The sequence below is a fragment of the Corvus moneduloides genome, chromosome 2, assembly GCF_009650955.1.
Source record: "Corvus moneduloides isolate bCorMon1 chromosome 2, bCorMon1.pri, whole genome shotgun sequence".
Taxonomy (NCBI): Eukaryota; Metazoa; Chordata; class Aves; order Passeriformes; family Corvidae; genus Corvus; species Corvus moneduloides.
In genome coordinates this window covers 54,288,261-54,310,792 of record NC_045477.1, presented here as the reverse complement: position 1 = coordinate 54,310,792, position 22,532 = coordinate 54,288,261, and the positions used below count along the sequence as shown (strand labels likewise).

General features: G+C 40.2%; 2 protein-coding genes across 3 annotated transcripts in view; one reads left to right on the top strand and one right to left on the bottom strand.

Moving 5' to 3' along the window:
• Nucleotides 1-17,903, bottom strand: part of INTS6 (integrator complex subunit 6) — a 40,899-nt gene extending 22,996 nt beyond the window's left edge. The window contains exons 1-5 of one of the 2 annotated variants that reach the window (XM_032099696.1): nt 17,837-17,903; nt 17,359-17,519; nt 17,038-17,115; nt 16,170-16,319; nt 733-822 (exon numbers count right to left, since the gene is read on the bottom strand). In XM_032099696.1, the coding sequence (XP_031955587.1) occupies nt 733-822; nt 16,170-16,319; nt 17,038-17,115; nt 17,359-17,469 (429 nt within the window). In that variant the 5' untranslated portion in view covers nt 17,470-17,519; nt 17,837-17,903. Of the gene's footprint in view, nt 1-732; nt 823-16,169; nt 16,320-17,037; nt 17,116-17,358; nt 17,790-17,836 lie in introns of those variants that run through there. The other variant, XM_032099697.1, reaches the window with a different exon arrangement.
• A 591-nt stretch (nt 17,904-18,494) lies between these two features.
• The window catches only part of WDFY2 (WD repeat and FYVE domain containing 2), an 85,642-nt gene continuing 81,604 nt past the window's right edge, over nt 18,495-22,532 (top strand). Inside the window, exon 1 of the mRNA XM_032099702.1 lies at nt 18,495-21,396. Coding sequence (XP_031955593.1) covers nt 21,278-21,396 — 119 coding nt within the window. The 5' untranslated portion in view covers nt 18,495-21,277. The remainder of the gene's footprint in view (nt 21,397-22,532) is intronic.

The window sequence follows — 22,532 nt, the reverse complement described above, 5'->3', positions numbered from 1 at the left end:
GCATTTGCTGTAGTTTGTTTTGGTTGGTTTTTTTTTTTTTTTTTTACTATGGGCACTGAGCTGGCCAGACCAATCCTATCCCTTGTGACCACTTTCATCTTTTTAAGGAAAGAATTCAAAACGGCCAGTGAGTTAAAATAGTTCAGTGCCTCAGCATTTGCTATACCTCTAAGTTAGCCAGATGTCTGAGTGGGTACTCCAGTATATTCAGATCTCAATTTTAAACTGCTCTACCGATTCAATTTGGAATATATTTCTTCAGTTCTTATCTTGAATTATAAGGACTACTGACTTGATTATAATCTTTTTAAGAACTCAGTGTGAGAGTAGTACATGTTTCACATACTCCCTAGTGGCCACATCCTTTGGGAAATCACTACTTTAACTTGGGTCTGTACATAAAGAACTTATATCAAAACCAATTGAAGACATACGTACTTTACAGAAATCAATTCCTTCTGCTAACATTTGAAAAGCCATGAATTCCCTAGACAGAAATAACAAACTCATTCTACTAAACAGATCAACAGTTGTACCACAGGTTTCTGTTGCATGAGGTAAGGAAAAAGTTATTTGTTTTTCTGTAATGCTATTGCATAAAATTACTTCAAAACACAAGCAAGTTTAAGCTATTGATGAGCATTATTCTGAGGAATACACTCGTACTGTAAACAATATCAATGTTTAAATAATGTTTAGTACACATCACTGTAACCAGAGGTTAGATCTTACCTCTTCCTGTATCCCACTGGTAGTAGTTAATTTACTTCCATCAGTAACTGTTATAATTATTGCTGGCTCCAGAAAAAAAGGGTTTCGTCCCTAAGGGAAAAAAAGTAGTTTTACTTAAAATGATGTAACAAACTCTGTTCAGTCATTAAATAGCCACTGATATCCACCAACAAAACAACAAAGCTTGAGGTATTTGTTCTCATGTACTACATAGTACAGCACAATGGGTTTCTGAGCCTTTTTACAGTCAGAACATGGAAAGCTAGACATTTAGCATGTCTGTATTCAATGAATGCATACAGAAACACAGCAACAATGGTTAACAGGACTTCAAGAATAATGCTTGCTGAAGTAGTCTGACTAACTAGCAGCTGTTTAGAGAAACAACCATCTCCTCAAAAGATACTTCCAATTCCCCCTATTCCAAGGTTTTGTGTGATTTAATTACTGTGTCTCCAAGTAAAGTATTTGCATAGTATCTTGTGATCATGACCCCTGGGTTAAAAATTAACACTCTGTGTATTAAGACTGATATAAATAGCAGTAGTTCCATTCTGATCAAAGTGCTTCAACATACATGCAAAATCTACTTCAGAAACAAATACCGGAAAAATAAGCTTTCCATATGTATCATTTACGACAAAAACATATACAAGGTAAGATATTCTAGGATCCCACCAAGACATGCACCTAGCCTAGCTGTAGCAAAAACTTGAGGTCAGTTATTGGTATTTCCTTTATCTACTGCCAGTATTCCAGGAGCTTTCTCTGCCTCCTGAAACAGAATTCCAAAGAATTCCATGGACATGTCAACTCCAAGCTCAAGTACCATATTTAACTCTACCTAGGGTTAATAAAGGACTGAATAAAAGTCACCAAAATAAAAGATTTTTTTTTTTTTTTAGTAGGTCCTATTTTCCTTCTCTTGCTAATCTCAAGGCCTTTTTTTCTTCTTCAGGAAACTAAGAAAAATGTAACTAAACCCAGAGTCTAATTCTGCTTATAAAGATAAACTATCTCATGAATGCTTATGATTTACTCTAAAAATATGGGGAGAGAATTAATAGGTTTTAGAAGATCTTTTAAACCCATTTTTAGAACCCATTCAATATAAAAGATCATCTACTGGTTTTGTGCTTCAAACAGAACTATTACTTAATCTGAAATATATTTGGTGAAGGGTATCCAGTTTGATTACTGTGGCAATACCACATTTATAGTGGTCAATATATTCTCAAACCTTAGTGAAAAAATGTTTAAAATTCTTTTCAAATAGCAATCTATTACATACTATTACTACAAAAAATAAGCAAAACTCATTAAAACAAAGATCAATCTCTCCCATAAAAGCCAAGCTACTTTGTATTTTAATTTAAACAATTACTCAAAAGATTTAAGGACTCTCAAAACACTCAATTTTAATTAAACTAATTTCCTAAGAATATTTAGCCTTATTTCATTCTTAACAGCTACAGTATGTTTTTCTGCCAACTAATAGTTTTACCATAACTGCAAAACATCAGCTGAAAGCTAATTACATTGCACTGAAATAATACAGAAAGCAGGGCTTGTAAATAGATATTCTCATGAATACTGACCATAAAAATACTTGAACCCTATTGCTAAGAAATTATTGTAGAAAGGAATTGACAGCTGATAAAAATAAAATTTTAGTTTTAGAATGTCATAAGCAATGCTCTAAGTTAATATTCTGATGCAATTTGAGTATTAAAATTTTCATCTCTGGCAACACCTTTTACCTGGATATACTCATTATCTTGAAAAACTTTTTTTTATTCCTTAACTATACTTTGTCTCAATTTTACCCATCTGAAGTTTAAGCCTTAAACAGTTTGGTCTCAGAATGATTATGAAATTATAAGGAAGGAAACAAGAGTTGCTGAGCTTGAGCTCCCTACAAAACATGTCTGAGGGAGAAATGTCTTCATCCTCAGTCTACTTTTTATAGTATCACAAGCATTTTACCTATACAAAGGACAGTCACTGATGTACTAAGAATCAACTTGTGTTCAGAAACATAATTAAAATGTATCAAGGAAGAATTCCAGTAAAAATGCCTAGTACTGAGATTTACTGGTTTTGACTAAAAATTTCCATGTCATTAATTTTTAATGACCACCACTGACTCTTCTGACCCTGCTCCTCACCTTAGTTATACAAAGGCATTCAAAACCAGTATTAAGTCAAGTATTCCTCTAAGAAAACCCCCGCTTATTTATGTAAGCTCTGAACAGTGAGATGTGACAAAATTAAATTCCAGAAGACTTACCAATTCTTTTAACTAAACTGCAGCAGTTTTGTCAACATCAGTTGAGAATTTTATTTCAATCTAAATAACCTAATTCCACAGTAATCAAACTACTTTCTATTTATCTTCCCCTAGAAATACACTTTAAAAAAATCCACTTCATATTTACACATCTTAGAAATATGATATTCTCCTAAATACATAGCAACACCATTGACTGTAAATGCATAGGTAATTAATTCAGTCCAGCCCAATTATTTTGGATATGCAGAGAAACAATGAGTGACAGAGCACACTACCAGCTCTTTGGCAACTTACAGGTACACTGCAATGCACTGGAAAGCATCTCAGGATAACAAGGTATAAATAATAATAAGCCTGCTTACAACTTACTCCAATAACTAGCTAACCAGCATGAGGTTTTATTTATTTCAGAAGCAAAATCTTTTCAACACACTTCTTTTCCTTCTGAAAGTTTGTAGCAGAGGCAAAAAAAGGAAGAAGCACCTAAGGTTTTAATGGCTGACCACCCTGTAACAAGGTCCAAGGAAGATTTTTTCATTCACCTACAATCTGCCTTTTCAAGGACAGATATGCACCAAGGGGAAAAAAAAAAAAAACCACACAGACTTCTTTTGGAAACAAAGTTACTTAAAACTCAGCATCAATACCAGGGAAAGCTTGCTTGGCTAAAAACGAACAAGCAAGAGATTCAAAGCCTTAAACTAACTTGTTACACAACACTTCCATTGGAACAATTTGACAGCTTCATGACTGTTCCAAAACACAAAGCAACTCAGTTGTGTTGGTTGCCTTTTCCTTAGTCTCCAGCTGAAGCAGCTCTGTGCTCAAATAACACATAAATACAGAGCACCACTAAGCTACACACCACTCACAACAGGTTACAGTAAGAGGCATCCCATGCCATCCCAGCTTGTGTGCTCAGCTTGTGCTCTCCGAGGGAGCCTCACATCAAGTCAGGAGTGTATCAAATTATCAAGACACATTATTGCCTGGTTAAGGCTCTCACAACTAAGAGCTCATTTCCACTAGCAAGCAAGCTTAGCATCAAGTTTCAGCATGGCTAATTAATACACGCATGACTTTTCTCCTTCTTCCAAGTGTACAGGTAAAGCAGTTCAAGAGCTATTGTGATCTTTACATATGCAAGTATACAATATTACACATGCAGGAAGAAAAGATTAATTTAATACTACTGTTATCTCAAAGAACACATTTAAATATTAATTTCAGAGTCAGAAGTGTTGAAAAACTGAAGAAATAGATGAGGTAGAAATGTGACCAAAACACATCAAATCAGAGACTATAAATGACACAACAAGCAACTACTACAAAAGTATTTAGTAGTACAGAAACTTCATGCCCAAGAAAGGCTGGAAGCTGAAAATAGACATGAACTGAAGTGCATATTTTTTAACAGAACATATCACGAGGAACTGGAAAAAAAGCATTTTGAGATCACGACAAGTGTCTAAAAGGTACACTTTCATTTCAGTAAATCATAAAACTTGGCAAGCTGTATTGCACATCTATCTCCCATTATCACAGCAGAGCCTTTTCATTTTCAGAAGTATCAGCCCTAACTGTCAGTAAATTTAGACATCTGACCAGGAAATACAAAACTGCAATATCAATTTTTGAATTCAATCTTTGTTTTTTATAATTTAGGTCAAGAGTCTCACAAATGCTTGTGAGAATCTGTGAGCAACCATTGTCCAAAAACAACAGCTTAAAATGAAATCTAAAAGAATGACAAAAATTATTAGCTTTAAAGCTATTTTTAAACTGATAAACAGCTTTTAAAAAATACTGAAATACTGAGCTTGAATTTCGAACTAAAACAGACGGTCCAAATCCATCATGGTTTTCACTTTCTGTTTCTTAGAAACTTCAGTTACGCTTTAGTAAAATCAGGAAATGTCTAAGACATTAACATTTATTAGAGACTTTCCCCTTCATTGCTCAAGGCAGAACACAATCAGTCAAGTACACAGAGGTATTTAACAACTGTTCTGATCATCAGTTACATAAGAACTACAGCATGCTGTTCAACTTACTTCTCCCACTCACATTTTCAGCAGCTTTGACTATTTTCTATTACCCCCACAGAACTAATCAATATAGTTGGCAAGTGCTACAGAACCAACTGTATCATGCTTTCACACAATTGTTTCCCAAGTCACAAACACAGCTGAATACACTGGCATCACAACAGTATTTTAGTCAATTTATACCTAGTAATTAAACTTTACAAAAATTACTTTGCCTTTAAGAATTTTCAAATGAATGTAGACACACACCATGATCCTGCACATACATGTAATGCACTATAGGACTAGGGAATTAACATGCTTTCAACTTTGGTAGATTAGTAAATTCTTTCCTATTACTTGATAAGAAGCAAACTGTCTTTAAATGGAAGTTTTCCCAGATGAAGCTACTCTGCATATCATCTAATTAATATTTAGCACAAACACACCATGAAACTTTGATCTATCAGAACACAATGAAGAATATGCTGAGGGTGGGGGAGAGCAAGAAGGGTAGCCCAATTCTACTACAACATGTGCTTTGATAAATCTGACTTCTCACAGGATATGCCACAAGAGCACCATAATTCCGTGGCCAGACTGAAAAATACAGCACCTCTAAACTCCATCACAGTGTTATCTAAGTGACTGAACCTGCATGATAAAAATAACTTTGAAATTGTATTTATTTACTATAGCTGTTTTAGAAGTGAAATTGATTCCTTGAAGTGGAAGCACCTCAGTGTCAGAGAAACTCCTGGTTTTGGCCTGAATAAGCAAGAGCTGAAGAACATACTGGAATTCTGTACAGGCTTAAGATTTGACAAGATGGACTTCACAGACAAGGAAAGTTGCTAACTCGTCTGTCTTGCTGTCCATAAAGATTTCAATATGTTCCCTTGATGCTGTTGGTTATCCAATACGTAATACAGTTTTGCAGTGGTAGCAATTCTGTCTTAATAGGAGAAGATCAGATATTTGTACAGCAGATGTATTTCAAGATCACTTTCAGAAGTCACAGAAGAAAGTTCAGTGAGAACTACACCAACCAGTTTGAGTTTCAGACAGGATGTGTTCTGAAATATGTCAAGATTTCAAGCCATAAAAGAAATTTTAATAAAAACCAGAAATCTCCTTTGATGCCTGATTAATGACAAAGATAACATCAGTCACAAAGAGAAATCTTATGAAACAACCTAATGAAAGCCCCATTCCAGAAATTACACTAATCTCCAAGAAAAATGCCCTGTGTTTTTCTGAAAGGGCTGCAGGACAGCAGGATGATTCTTACTATTAGAGCTAGTTCACACACACCTGCAGTATGGACAAGCATCCTGTGTCATAATACTATAATCTTTTAGCTCTCCCTCCAGTACCCAGGAGGACTTGTGCTCTGTCTTTCCTTCACACTAGGCAGTTGGGAATACTACCTCACCCACAGACAGGTTTCAGAAAGAACACAGGTAAATTAATCACCTGCTAAAGATAATTTGAGAGATCCCCTTACTACAACCAAAAGAAGAGAACCCTATGTCTTAAGGGGAAAACAACTGCTATCAGAAATGCAGATGATAATAGCACATTTTAGAAGCCCAAAGTGTGGCCCCAAGAACTATAAAGATCTAGTTCCTCTGTATATATAACAGAGTGAGTAAAACCATCACATCTCTTCAACCAAGGGATGAGGGAAAGAAACAAGTTTAACAAATGCTTAATGAGTCTTGACTGAGCCCATGACAGTAACTGTACTATGAAAACACCAACTCTCAACACCACCAGTGATCCTCCCAAATTACAACTCCCATGGATTTTGCTGTAGTTTCAGCTGCATAAAAGCAACATTTATAAACCGGTATTTGGCCAAACCAGCCTATCAGAGAGTACCTCACCTAAGTAAACTTGTACTTTACTTTGCAATTGGAACACCAGCCAGCAGAGGGGGCAAAAGTTAATAAAATCTATCCTCATATGAGGTGATTTGAGTGACAAGATAAACCTGAGGCATGTTTTGTTGCATACTACCTGAAAACACACAGGAACAGGTTAATACCTCCTTTTTAAAACTATATATCTAAATACTCTAGATGTACTTGTATAAGTACAAATAAGAAGTAATCCATCAGTGAACTCTAATCTCTTAAAGCACGTTTAATCCAACAGTTGATTCATGGTTTCTAGACACCATGGAAGCACATACTATCATTCCACTACTCCCTTTTTTTGCTGGAGACTGCCCATCTTTGGGAGGCTCAGCCACAAACATTAAACTGTATTACAGACACATTCCCTTTGCTTTTGAAGTTAACTTCTCTCTCTCCCCCCTCCAGTATTCTATCTCAAATTATGTTGTCTTTTGGAGAAGACCTTAAAAACAGAGTTTTAAGAAGGCCCACTAGAATTTATCAAGGTCAGAATCCATGCTTCCATTAACTCACCATCTTTCCCCCTCCCCATAAAATGGAAAATGCTGTTCAAGCAGTAATGATTTCTCCTGCACTCATTCACACTCTGAAAGTCAACATAATGGCAATGATTTTACAGTAAGGATGGCTACCAAAAAATATCTTTCCTCCATGAGGCAGGATTACAAAACCTAAATTCAGCTGTCCTCCTCTATAGACTACAGCAAGGTTATTGTAGGCAAATTAATTTCCCATATTCCAGACAATTCTTTAGTTAGCTACATAACAAATACCTAAGAGTTACTACAATGCCTAAGACACGGGCTAGGCACAACTTCTTATTTGGAACACCTATGTAGGATTACAAGGCAGTTACATGGTTTTTGCTTCATTCCTTACTGGCACTACAGATTAGCAATAGATGAAATAATTTTTGCACACACAGTATTTGTACACACATTGGTTTGGTGGTATGAAGCTTTCTGGAACAAATTAAGTTGTAGACTTAAATAAAAAAAGAAATTAAACAAAATACATTTAGCATAAGGCTTTCAAAGCAGAACACAATTGTAACAGCAGACTTTTCCTAAAGCTGAGCCAGAGATCAAACTCCTCAGCGCATCAGTTACAGAACTAAGGGAGAATTCTTGAAACAACCATTATGTCCATAACACGAGCTACGTAAGTTCCATTTAAGAAAAGGAAATTTAAGGTATTGAGGAAAATAAATAGGATGGAAGCAAGTAATTTGTTCCTTGGTATTTTGGACCTAAGTATTATCCCCAAAAATCTTTTTTAAAAGAGCCATTTACAACTTCAATTAACTACTGAACCTCCAAACATATAAACTAGCTGTGTCCAGTCAAACCTGTACAGCAAAAATCAAAGATCCAGTTAGATATCACTTCTATAATTAGAAATGCTAGAGACAAAACAGCTATCTGAATTGCACAAGAGACATCAAACCCATTTTCAAAAACAAAGTCACAGATATATCTAAGCGTATCAGCTGCTTGCTTTGCTAAAGCTTGCAAGTTTGTGTTCTATAGGCAGTGATTTCATTGCACATCCATCCTGAAACATACCACAAGAAAATTCACTGTGCTTAGTATCATTTTTATAGATGCTCATAACTTTACACATTCTGGGTTTCCAAGTCTGGCACTGAATGTACTGCTTAAAGACTATTTAATTGCGCAACTTCAGTCATTTTGGAATTCTCTCAAAAAGTTTGTGCCAAGAACAAAACCAAAACTAACAGCAAGAAAACAAAAAAGGCAACTCAAAGCAGCCTGAAAATGAGTTTCAATGCAAGAATGGTTCATTTTGGAATACAAAATCTCCATATTGAGTAGTACACATGTGACAACAGAAGGCATGTGTCAAGGAAGCAGTTTAAAGGAATGATGAATACATAGCAGATTTACTAAGACATCAAACTTAAAACCTCAAGATACTTTCATGTCTTCATATGCCTAAATCAGAGAGGTCCCAACATTAGTAAGTCACAGTTTCAAAAACCACAGGTTGGTATATAGGCTTGTCCTGTTTCTTTCACTTAAGAACAAATTTAATTGAGTTTTAAATATCATATTATATAAGTGATAACTTCTTGATTAACTTGTAAGTGCTCCAGTTTAGGTGAGGTCCTTGGTAAGTTTCAAAAACAATTCAGTCCTTCAATCTTTCACAATTATGTGACAGTTTAAAAAAAAAAAGCAAAACATGCACAGAACAGAGATTTTATATATAATAAAACTCAGCAAGTAACTAAACAGTGACAAACTGCATCGAAATGAATAGCAAAAGGCCACTAACATTTGAAACATTTAAGTACTGATGTGAGAGATATATTATAATCCCAGAAAGGGAAGAATCTTTTTCTTAAATTAAATTAACTACCTAAGCAGCAAAACCAACTGTGATTGCAACTTGTATCTTGTTTTTAAGCTAATGGAAATTTTAAGTTATAGAAAAAGACGCACCTTATTAGTTACTTGCAGATTAATAAATGAATCACTATTGGAATAATCTGAAATTGTATAATCAGCCAGTAAGTTACAGGAGTTGTCCAAGTTATTTGCATGAACAATAGTACATGCAAGCTGCTAAAAACAGGTTGTATTTGAGCCTTTATAAACTTTTTCTAAGAAAAATAAAGTAACAATCCATACCAAACATAACTTTAAAGTGAGGTCCAAAGACTGAGTTTAAGATTATTTTGGCTATATTTCCTCAAATTTCTGAATGCTTTATTCCAAAAATAACTGACCTTGCCAAGCCCTGGATCAAGTCCCTAATTACAGCAGCCTTTCTGCTTCGCAGCAAGGACTTTACATAGCTGATTCTGGCTCAGTCAGTGCAATTCACAGTTCTAAGCCAGGCCTCTGTTCTCCACATGCTGGACAAGGGTAACGTCCTACAGTTTCCAGCACACTAAGTAGAGGAAAAAAACCCAACCAAAAAACACAACATCAAGAAGAAAAGACAGGCCTGTATACAAAAATCTCCTCACATTTTAGGGGGTTAATAATCCAGAGTACTGACAAGCTGACTAAAATCAGCTGATTGACCTATGAACACAGAGCAATTCCTCAGAGTAATTTCCCCAAGACTCCCCCACAATTCCCTCCTGGAGTTTATCACAACAGCAGGATAAAACAGTTAGCTGTTTTAAACCAATTTTGAACCACTACAGGTCACAGGCCAGTTTATTAATCTCACTGACCAATCACTGATTTATTTTACTATATGGAGTCACACAACCTGAAGCAAGGTTGGCACAACTATGAACACACAAGAGGCCACAAGTTCCAGAGCAGGGATCTAGGCTGATTACACCTTACATACAGATGCATACAATCAGGTTGGGATTCAAAGCTGGGAGGGCAGAATCATTGCAAGTGATGGCCACTTTTCACTCATTCTGTATACTGAGCATCAGAAAACAATATCAGTGCCCTATGAGTCCAATGACATTCTGTATTTCTTCAGTGTAGCTTGACAAAATGCAGTGTATTCAGACAATTTATGAATGAACATGTTATGGCACTGCCCCTTCCAAATCAGATTTGTTTAAATACTGAGCACTTCAAGATTCAAAGTGGTCAAAGCAAGCTCAGAACATGATGAAGTATCTTTTCTCTGCTACTGGAACAGACTACTGAGATTGTTTTCATTGGAAAAAATAAAGTGCTTCATGTAAGGTTGTTTCAAATTCTTTAAAAATACACTGGAATGGAACTAGACAAGTGATTTTTAAAACATTTAAGACTTTTGCTGAACTTTGTTGTGCTGGGAGGGCTGAAGGGCAAGCAGTTCCACCTCATAATGTAAAAAACCACTTCAACAGTGCCTGCTGTAGCTCTCACTAGAGGGTATTCTAAAACAAAACTAACTAAAAGTTTCAAAAGATGGCACATTTAAAGGTTATGGCCTAAAAGGTATAAATTCAAACCAGTATGCTTAATTTCACCACACAGCAGATGGGAATGATTCATTTTTACCAGCACTTCACATACAGATCTTTGACATTAGCAGGCATATAGGTTTATATTAAATCCATTGCTATTTCACAGAAAACAGGAGACTGTGAGAAAGCCTCTCATATTTCTGCCTTTATTATGCTTACAATTGTAATGTTGTTTACTGCTGTCTGAAGTTCTCCCATTTGGTTTTCTTGGGGAAGGGGGGCAAAAAAAAAAAAAAAAAAAAAAAAAAATAGACCAGGAGAGCTACTCTAGAAGTACAAACCTCTGCCTCTACCAACATGAGAAGCAAACTGCATGTGCAGCTGTGCCAGCATGACAAAGCAGGAAATGCTAACCTAAACTTTGGTCCAAATTTGGAGGCACATGCAGCACAGGCCATTTCAGTGCAGTGTGTTATGATCTCACAATGCCAAGACAAAAGCCATACTCAAAGGATTTTGACTTTTGAGAGCAAAAAAATCCAGTAACAATCCTCAAAAGCCTCTTGGGAAAATAAAACTGCTCAACGATTTAAAGAAAACAGAACATATCACTGCAAAAGCATACTGTAGTCCATGTCAGGGAACAGTACTTCACATCTGTGATCGTTGTGGTTTTTATAAGCTCAGGAGAACATAGACAAGCATATAAGCAAGTAGTCAGCCTAGAATGTGTGACTTAAAGCTGTCTTGTGCCTATCAAGTATGATTAGACACTATCTCCTAGGTATGCTATTTACTTGTATTTGGAATACCAGAGTATTTATGCCATTATGGCAAAGCACATTGAACTCTACAGACCAATGCCAAGTTTTACTGTGGGAACACATCAGCAATTCTGCTACTGTAGCTATAAATGGGTCTAAACATATATTCAGAGAGACCTATAAATTGGCAGTTAACCTAAAATTGTATTGTTTGATGGTCACACACAGCATGAAAAAGCACTCAGAAAAAAGTTATTTAAAAACAATGCCATCATATGCAGGATACCCTCCAACTTCCAGGTCAGAAATCGGTCATTCCAGCTCTGAGCGTATTTTTAAGTTCCCAACATATTCTTTATCAGTTGAATTCAATTTGAATTTTAGTTTTCCTTGAAATTTCTTAGTTATGCTTCTGTTCATATGTGAAACAATACAGAATAAAAGGCTTTCGGCAAGACTGCACACAGCCTGGTAAGTCACCCAAACAATGCTTCTTGTACTAATCTAAATCCAGGCAGCACCTTATCATTGTGAATGAAAAATACCTATTCTAAGTGCGCTCGTATTAGACAAATTATAGTTGACTTTTCTGTTTCAAAACAACAAAGTTAGGGTGCTTTTGTTACATCAGATTTGTTTAAAAGTCAAACTCATCTCTAAGCCAGTTTTACCATAGCAGTAATAATTATGGTGCAGAAAAATATGTGCAAGATATTCCAGCAAGTTTAAAAAAACTCATAAAAAGCTTATAATATTGAAAAGTGCTGTTTCTATATGCAGGATTAAAGCAATTTCACCCTGAAAAAATTTGTAAAAATACTTTATCAACTCAACCACTTTGAAATCCACTCAGTTAAGTGTATTTTATCCTCTCAAACGTTATTCTATGCAATAGTGCTGAAAAAACAGTAAGAGACCATCATTACACAAATAACAAGCAACGTGGAACACATGGGGTATCAATAAATCCGAGTTTTAGCAATTTCAAGCATCCATCAGATTCCAGTTTTGGTGGTGCTACGTTGGTCCTTTGTATGTGACTATCAAAACACCACTGATAGTTATTTTACCTATCTCAGATTCAGTGCTTAATCTTAGAAACCTCACTACAAACTTCAAATAACTGAGGTTGATGGTTCATTTCAACCATTAGTTTACATTTTTACTCTGTTGTAACAGCAGCTACATTTTCAATGTTTTCTGTTTCCACAGAAACACATCTATCAGTTTTTAACCCCTGTATCAACTACAACAAGCTGCACACTTGCTACACTCTAAACTATTTGGTTAAATTGTGACTACTCACATCCTGCTGAACAAGCCACAGTTACAAGACCTAAGAGTGTATTTCAAGAAGACAAAACACCTGCCAGTAAAAGGCTTGGTATTTCTGACTACCTCAAACAATGGAGAAGCTGAACTGGAGAAAATAAAAAGTCAATTATCTAAGTGTAAACTGGGCTAATGAAGTACACCATTTTGTGTGATGTGACAGTAAGCCCTTACTGAACTTGGTGCATTTAAACTGCTTTGTTCCTGGAGACATCCAAATCTTGTATTTTTTCCTAAGCTCTCCATAAAAATGCAGAAGGTGAAAAGGATCACTATTTTTAGTGAATGCTAAAAGCTGACACCTTATTTGAAGGTTTATTCTTCTGCTATCATAATCATCACAAAAAGCATACTAAGGGGGGAAAAAAACTATTATTGGATTCAAGCAGCATACTACCGAATTTATCAATCTAAAAGTGCTGCTTAAAATGCCACCTTAAAACGTGTACTTTCCAAAAACATTTTTTCTTGGCAAAAGCCTTCAAAACAATTGGATCTAGCAACCTCTCAGTAAGACACAGCATTTACAAAGCCGTACCATAGCATTTACATCAGAAATAGCTTATGAAGAAATCTTCCAGGCCCTTGACAATCTAAGTATGTTGACAGTGTCCTTTATGATCTAAATGTGAGATCCTGGGGCCAGCTGATCTCACGGTAACTCAATCTTTACGAGTAACTAAGTCAGTACTTATTTGCTTAAAGAGTAATATGATAAACACTCATAAGAAAAATCCAAACATTAAAGTTGCAATAAAATACGAGATTTTGTTGGAGATTTTCCCCAACTCCAGAATGACCATTCAGCCATCATTCTTGTTCAGAAGGTCAGCTGATGGAGAACTCTGGTTAACTTTGAAAGAAATCAAGTATAGTGAGTTACTCTGCCATTTAACCAAACAGCTCATACTCAGCAGGGGCACAGGATATCACGCTGGTGGAGACACAACCAGACAATCCCATCAGGCTTGTATCATGTCTTGTCATTTGCATGTGTGAGCAAAATCTGTTTTACAAGTAATTTTTGTGTAACAAGTGGATCTTAGCAAGTATCTTAGAAGCTTGTCAATACATCAAAATACAAGCACAACAGTCAAAAGATTTTTAGCCAGAGAAATTTCCCACAAAAGAAGATTAATAACAGTTTGGATTTTATTACATAATACCACACCTAAGATGGTTGCTTTTTTGTAAAATTATCTTCTCTTACTCTGACATACTCAGTCTTCAAGTATCTGCCCCTTAAATTTCAGTTAACTACCAATTTATGGTCTTAATATTCGCAGTTGCTTTAGAAAAAAGTTAATCAGCAATTTATGTTCTGAGTGAAAACTATTTCAAATGCAACTGAGCATTCTGACCACTTTCATTTTCCTGATTTTTTAAGTTTCTCATGCCATGTACAGTTAAATATCTGTTTGTCTGGAGTATATTTTAGGTGGTAGACAAGAACAACAGGAAGATGAGGATAACAAGACATGGTTTTAAAGACCAGTGTGAAGTTGAGGACAATTAGGTGCCCCAGATCTCATCCTGCAAATGCTGAAGGGTCAGTTAAGTGTTGTGGAATTTATTTTTAAAATTTATTTTTAAAAATTAATTTAAAAATTAAAAATTATTTTTAAAAATAGACAAAATGGGAATCTTTGACTTCAGCAGCAGATGACCTACCACTTGCAATACATCCATGTATTTTTGCAGATGCTAAAAAGGGCTAGAATTTCTGTTTAGTCACCTGACTGCCCATGCAAATACCTCTTCAACAGCCAGCTCCACATGTGGGATGGAGCAAAAACTGCATAAATGAGGATGGGTTCAAGCCCAGAGACTTACAACCAAAACGGATCAGACAAAGTCATTGCTTCACAGACAAAAGAGCAGCTATTGCAGTAATGAACACTACTAGTGAGTCAAAATAGTCATGACAACTCAACTGCCCACTTGAGTAGTTGAGCACAGCTGGTTCACCTAGAGCAAATTATTTGACATGGGTTTAATTAGAATAATTATCAGTAGCAATGGGAAAGAGCAAATAGTTTGTGTATGTGCCTACAGGGTTTAAGTGTTCAAGAAAGATTCATACAGCTCCTGTAAAACACCAGAAAAATGGGAGACTTATACACAGATGTATGAGGACAGCAGATGGTAATAGAAAAAAAACCCCATGTGTGAACTAGCACTTTTTTTAAGTTTCATCACTAAACAGGCATTTTAAAAATGTTTAGGCTCACTCGATCATCTCATGGCAAAGCCATACAATGCAGCATGAAACTTCCTTCACAAACAAATAGGGCATGTTATCACAAACTCAGACTGGAAAGAGTTGGGGGGAGGAACAGGGACTTATGTTCACAACCATATTCCCATGTTAAATACCAGAGTGGTACTAAGTACTAATCCTCAGATAGTGGACAAAGCATTACATGAGAATAACAAACAAAAAGGGGAGATTCAAGTTAGTATGTCCCACATGAAAAGTACATTATATACTTTGACCAACACTAGTACCATCCTTCAAGTAAAACAAATCCAGGCTTTGATCCAGCACCAGAAAGAACTGAGTCCTAATGCACACATTTAACCTACAACTTCTATATTTTAGCAGCTCATACTAAGGAGCATGAGAAGGCTGGCCCACACCAAAAAAGTCCTGTTTTAAAGGGATAGTTGCAATAGAGATTAAAAAAGCACAGTTTCTCAAGGTTCTGATATAAGAGGCAGGTTTATAAAAATACACTTATGCAGAGAAATGTTGCAGTAAACTCACTGGAAAGAAAGTGTTTTGAAAAAGTTGTGCTCCTTCCAGTACTTTTGGATATGCAGTGTTGTTAGAAAAATGGCTCATCTCCCAAATTGTTCAGCACTGTATAGAGAAAGCAAAGTTTTCATAACCCTATCAGGCTTGCCAGCTAAGGTACTGAACATAGACTTGACAAAAATAAAAAAATTGAACTGAGAAGGTCAACTTGGAGGCTACATCACAGCTTAAAAACTGAGGAATGACTGAAATGAAAACAAAAAAAGTAAGTTGGGTACAAAACTATAGTCACTGACTGAATTTCTTCAAGCTAGCTGAGCTCTGCTTACTTTTGAAGAAGGCCCCATATTGAATATTCCGTGAAGATGCCACTTTTGGACAACTAGCTAATTGCCGTCTCTGGGAAGTTTGTGTCTTAAGATTTTTCCACCTAGTAATAGTCAACCTACCTGCCCATAGTTGTCTATGCCAGTTACTAATCTATTTAAGTTTAATAAATCAAAAGCTGTCCTTAGGGACTGGCCAAGAGTCGTAAGTCCTTCAGCTTGAAGGTTTTTCAGTTCATTCATAAACGTTGCATGATTTTCCTTCCAGCCAGCCTGCAAAGAGAAACATGAGAAGATTTATTCTGCAGATACGAGTTTTGCTTTCCTGTTAGGCTACAAAGAGCCTTCCCTGCTGCATGCAGCTCACTAGAAATGCTAACAAAACACCTCAGAAGTTAGTAGTATTTGATGTTGCTCCAAAGAGCCTGAAATGATGCACTTCTCTTAAACCATAGAACTCCCCATTTATCAAACGAGCATTTTTGCTTTGTCCCCCAGGACAAATTTCTTTGAGGACACCGGTGCCCAAACCTCAGAACTATTTACATCACCCTCCCAGATGGAAGCCAACTGCGCTTGTGAAGCGACCTCCAACAGGTTCACCGTCCTGTGTCATGTGGACCCACCGCCCCCTTCCCCCGCGCGGTGCGTCCCGCCCCCGCCACGACGGGGCCAGGGAAGTGCCGTCCCCTTCCGAGTCCGGGGCTCTCCGGGTTGAAGTCGGTCCTTCCCCTGGCTCGCCCCTGCCAAGCCGAACTCTCCTTGGAGTTGCTGTCACTTCTCCCAACTTGAATAAATATCCCCCACAGTTCATTGCTGCTCGCACACACCGCACAGGGGAAAAGCGTCGGCCATGTTGATGTCAGCGCCGCCGCCGCCGGAGCCCGAGTGTGCCGCGCTCCCCCGGACCGCCGGCAGCCGGGGCGAGGCGGGCGGGGGGCGGACGGGCCGGAAGGAGGCCGGGGAGGAGGGGGGGGTGAGCGGGGGTTACCTTGATAGCGTAGGGAGGCTCCTCGAAGGTGACCAGCATGTACCTGTCTCCCCTGCTGGCCGGGTCCCGGGCTCGGAGCTGCGGCGCGGGGGACAAAGCAAAGGGTGAGCCGAGAGGCGGCGCCGCCGCCGGAGCCCCCCGGCTCGGCCCGGCCCTCCCCTCCCTCCCTCCCCGCACATACACGCACTCTCTCGCTCTCTCCCGCCCGCCCTCGCCCCGCGCCCCCGGCCCAGGCAGCCCCCCGCTCCCTGCCGCCCCCTCCCCGCGCAGTCACTCTCGCTCGCTCTCTCTCGCCTCCTCTCGCAAGGCAGAGCCCGGTACCTTCATGAAAGTCTCTACAGCGCCTTTGGCTATGTCCAGATAGGTGGTGCCCAGATGGGTGCGCTGGTTCATGGAGGCGGACGTGTCTATCAGGAAGAGCAAGATGGGCATAGTGCGGAGGGGCCGGCGGCCGGGCGGCTACATGGACAGCGGGCGGGGGGCTGAAGGGAGAACCGTGGGGGGGAGGTGAGGGGAAGGAGGGGAGAGAGAGAAGACGGGGGACGGGAGAGGAGTAAGTGGCTGTGAGTGCTGTGCACGGGGAAGGGCGCCTCCCCGCTGCCCCTCTGCCGAGGCGGGGGGAAGGGGGGGGCAGCCCTGCCTGCCCTGCCCTCCTTTGTGTGAGGGGCCTGCTCAGCCCAACACAGGCTGGTTTATGAGGGAGAGGCGGATAGGGCTGCGCTGCTGGCTAACCTTCCCCCCACCACCACCTTCCTCCTCCTCCTCCACCGCCGCCCGCCCCTCCCCCTGTTGATGTTACTCAGAAGTTTCAGGCGGAGCAGCCGCGGCCCCGCCGCCCCGGCACTTTCTCGCTCTGACTGAGGCGCTTCCTCGCTCGCCGCCCGCTTTTAAGGCAGCCTGGGTAGGTCGGGCCCACCCCTCAAGGACACGTCCCCATCCCACGTGATGGTCTCCCGGCTCCGCCATAGGACCCCGGAACCCCTCATTAGCATATTCAAATCGGCGGGGCGGGGCGGCGGGGGCGGGGGCGCGCCGGCGCAGCCGCGGGCGGGGGGGCGGCCGGCCGGGGGACACGGGGCAGGGCGGGGAGCGCCGGCCCTCGCAGGGATGCGCTCCGTGGACGCGCTCCAGGAGCCAGGGATGTGGAGGGGCAGCGCGGGCGGGACGGGAGGGACGGACGGGGAGAGGGATCTGTCGCCGCCGCCCCTCTCGCTGAGCTATTTCGAGAGCTGCGGGGTGACGCGTCCCTCGGGGGCAGCGCCCTGCCCGACCCGCCCGCGCGGGGAGGGCGGCAGGGTGGCCCCTGGGGAGCGCCGGGCGGGCCGGGCCGGGCCGGGTCGGGTCGGGCCGGGGCGGTGACTCCGGCGCTGGCGGTTTGTCGCCGCCGGGAGCGGCGGGTGAGTCACGGGGGTGGGAAGGGAGGAGGGAGGGAGGAGGGAGGGAAGAGGGCGGGCGCTACCCCCCGCCCCGTCTCCGGGTGCTGCCGCTCTCCTTGAGGCTGCGGGAAGGTCCCCACCTGCCCCCGCAGCGGGTCCTGCCCCCTCGCCGGGAGGAAGGGAGTGAGTGCTTATGGGGCTCTGGGTGGCCTGTGCTGCGGCCAGATGCCAGCGTAGCCGCTCAGGCCCGGGGGGCGTCCAGGGAGCCCCGCCGGCCGCGGTGCCGAGGGAGCGGGGGGATCGCTCTTCAAGGGAACTTCGGCTCCTGGCAGGCAGCACAGGGGTCGCCTGTCGTATCCACTGGGTTTAGGATGGAGAAAACAGTCCGGTACCATTTTGATGATGAATTCCTACAGACATGGTCTGGCCTTTCACTCGATCCTTAGGAAAAAAAATACTGGCTAGCCTTAGCTGTGACCTTTTTCCCTCCATACGGGCAGTGATTAACACCAAGGTTTCTTTCATCCACGCTAAGGCGCTCCAGATTTACTTCTTATAAATCATGTAATTATGGAGTGTTCCCAACCAATTAACGACGAAGATCTCTGTTGTCAGTTTTTTGGCGATTTGTTAAGGTTTGGGGTAATTTTTTCCCAGCAATTCAGTCTGCTGTTTCTGCTCATAGCCTTGGAGCAGTAACTCCAGAGCCATTTCTTAGCATAATCTGTTCAGGAGAATGCTCTGCTTCCTATCTGACTGTTTTTTGGGTTTTTTTCCCGATCCAGCTGATGTGCTCCCACAGCTACTGCTCTAGAAGGTTTGAAGCCACTGTGCTCCTTCCTTCTCCCAAGATAAAATTAGCAGTGTTCTGGCTTGATTCATCTTGGTGTTCCAGGCAAGATTTCTGTCTTGTTAGGCAAGAGCTTGTTTGGGCTTTTTTATTATAATTTTTTTTTCAGACTAATGGAAAATTAGCATTTCTAGGAAGAGGGAGGGATAGAATCGCATCTCCATTGCAAATTGGTATGCATTCTTATGCCTTCGAGGAGCTTATTTTGGTTTTCCTGTTGGTGCTGCACCTGTGACCTGTGCCATCCTTTCTCAGGCTTTGGGGTGAAATCAAGGGCACTTCCTTTCAGCCCAGTTTACCATTCAAGGCCATTAAAGTATCTCCAATCATAAGGACCCTGTGAGAGCTGGGAAGGAATCTTTGGAGTTGGTGCAGACTGAAGTACAGCAACTTTGGAAGTAACATCTTTTACTGTGATTATTTCTCACTGTGGATCGTGCTGCTGGTGGTGTGAGTGCACTCAGTGGCTCTTCAGCTACTTGTATCTTTCCAGCAGTTCAGTATTAAAGCTCTAACAATGGTGCTGGGTCTCATGACCTGCAGCAAGGCTGTTCTGGTACAGGTTCTACTGTATAATCTGAATCCCTCCTGTCAGAGGGAGAAAACCAGCAGGGGCCACAGAGGCCACGTTGCTGGGTTACCCTGGAATCCAGCTGCATGCCAGTCCCTGTTACACAGTAAATCATTTGGACTGTCTGAGGGGCTTGATTCACAGTCATTTTCTCTCCACTGAGGTATTTTGGGACACCTTTCTTCCCCTCAGGTCCCCGCAGAAAGTTACAGGTATCTTCTGCAGCTCCTAAGGTCAGCAAGACTGGCTGCTGGAAGAGCAGTAATTGTCTCCCTAAAGTGAGATTCAAGTTGTAGGCTGCAGTGCTGCTGTAGCAAATCACACCTTGGGATTAGTAACGTCATTTGGGAGTAATGTTGACTGAGTGTATGATGATGGCCTTTAATTGGCTTCCTTTTAAATTTCTGAGATAGGTACATTCTTCAGACATGCCATATTCTCTCCTATTTGTATGTTGCTGATATTCCATTGACCATTCTAATAAAACCAGAATCACTTTTGTGTGTAAAACATCATGCATCTTCTTGGGGAACATCTGAAAAATGGGAAACTTCTGGAATGGTTCCTTCTCCAAAGTGCTGGAAAAGAGGCATTTTAGAGTCCTTGCTATACCAAGAAAATGTCATGATGAAAGGCAGCCTGGGCCATGAAGACTTTGTATAAATCCTGGAAGGTCATTTGGAATGTTTATGTTTTGTTGCCAGTAAATGAAGAGAGATCAGGGAAAAAATTATGTAAATTCATGGCGATAGAATCAGTTATAAACCAGCATGAATTCTGAATCAACTTTGAAAGTTGCAAGCTGTATGCATGCTGTAACTTTCTTGCAAATGCAGGAGGAAGGTGAGACTGAAGCAGCTGGCCCCACCCTACCCCTAGTTCCCTCAGCCCTGGTAACACTGATGGAAGCATCCCACAGACAAAACTTGTACACAGTTCCAATGGGATTTATGCAATGAAACTAATTTACTGTACTTTTCTGTATGCACTTGCTATTTGCTGTTATCTTGGAGGCCATTTGGAGCATTCAGTCCTTCCTGCTCCTGTGCATCTTCTATTAGATCTGTATTAGATCTGCTATAGGGCAGAATCGTGGCTGGGTGTGTGTTGTCTGTGGTAGGCATTGGTACTTTACTGCTGGGAGCAGGCCAATTTGATTAATATTGAGAAAGATTCTTTCAAAGACAGGTAATCAACCCAAGCCTTAAGTGTGCATCAGCCTCTTGATGTGACAGTCATAATGGCTGGTACTGCCATCAGAGTCACATTTATAAATCTGTGTGGGAGATTGGCTGCAAAGGAACAAACCCCAGTGATATTAGTGGTTATGCTCATTACTGACAGAGCTGACACGGCTGAGCAGGGAGAGAGAGTGAGGCTGTCACTGAAAACAGATGCATCTTTCTTTTGCTTTTTTTTGTATGGTGGGCAAAGTGACACCCCATGCACAGTCCAAATGAGCCAGTTGTACCTTTTCTCCTGAGTCAAGACGAATTATTTCAGCAAGCTTCTGGCTGGAGGAATACTCTTGCTGTCCAAAGATTCCACCTACTTCCATACAGGTTTGTATTTCTTGTACATCCATGAGGAAGCATGAATATATATGTATGTCTAAGAATATTTGTTTTCTCATCTTCATAGAATAGGTGTTGTCCATTTGGGGACAAATAAGGTAGTATTGAAAATGCAGATTTACTTTACATTTGAATGCTAAGTCAGTAAACCAAAAATCAAACAAAAGTATGAAAATATACCTAAGAAAACCCCATCATATGAAAAAAGCTGAAGAGCATTTTTCTATCATTTGCTGTTACTGTGTTTTCCTTAAAAAGCTTCTTCTCCAAGTTGATGTTTGTGAAATTTCTGTTGTTGGCCTTATTTTGTCCTAAACTGCAGGCTTAAATGGAAGATGCTGTGTTAATGACCTTCAAGCAGGTCTGAGAACTAAAATTGACAGAATAACTTTTTTTCGTAATTGTCTTTCTCCTCAATATTGAATTGTTTTCACAAAGAAAATTTCCAGGTCTTAGTCAGTCCAGGTCCTAATGACACAGGGAAATTTTTCAGAGCTTCCTTTAAAGTACAATTCTGTAGCCTTTTAGATTATCATTATTGTTTCCCCGCCTATTTAACAGTTATGTTTTCCATTTCCTAATTTTATTCTTATATCATTAAAATATATTTCTTTATACAGCATTCTGGGTTTCAATTTATCTTTTAATACTTGTGTCCTCTTTCTTTTAGTCTTCCTTTAGCCAAGTTCTGTGTATTCAACTCACTTGCTTTTTTCTATAAATAGTTTTTTTAACTTGTCTTGCATACATGGCAGCTTATATTGTTGGGGGGTTTTGTTCTTGTCCTGATGGGTTTTTTAACTAGTTTCAATGCAGTGGGGTTGGAGCCTATTTTTTTTTCCTCTTCCCAAAATTCTTGCCAAAGAGAAACTGATTAAATCTTATAATTCAGGTAGCCTAGGTAAACAGAAAACTTTTTTAATGTATATTCTAGGACACGAATGAGGGTGCCTATTTTTCCAAGATTTGCAGAGGCAGCTGCCTTCCTTTGAAACTAGCATCTTTTAGAAGCATGTACTTTGGGTTCCCTAGCACCAGAACACAGCAAAACTACATCCCTCTGCAGAACAATGACCTCTAAAAGAAGTGGCATTCTGGCTTCTCTTGGCCCATCTTCAAAGACA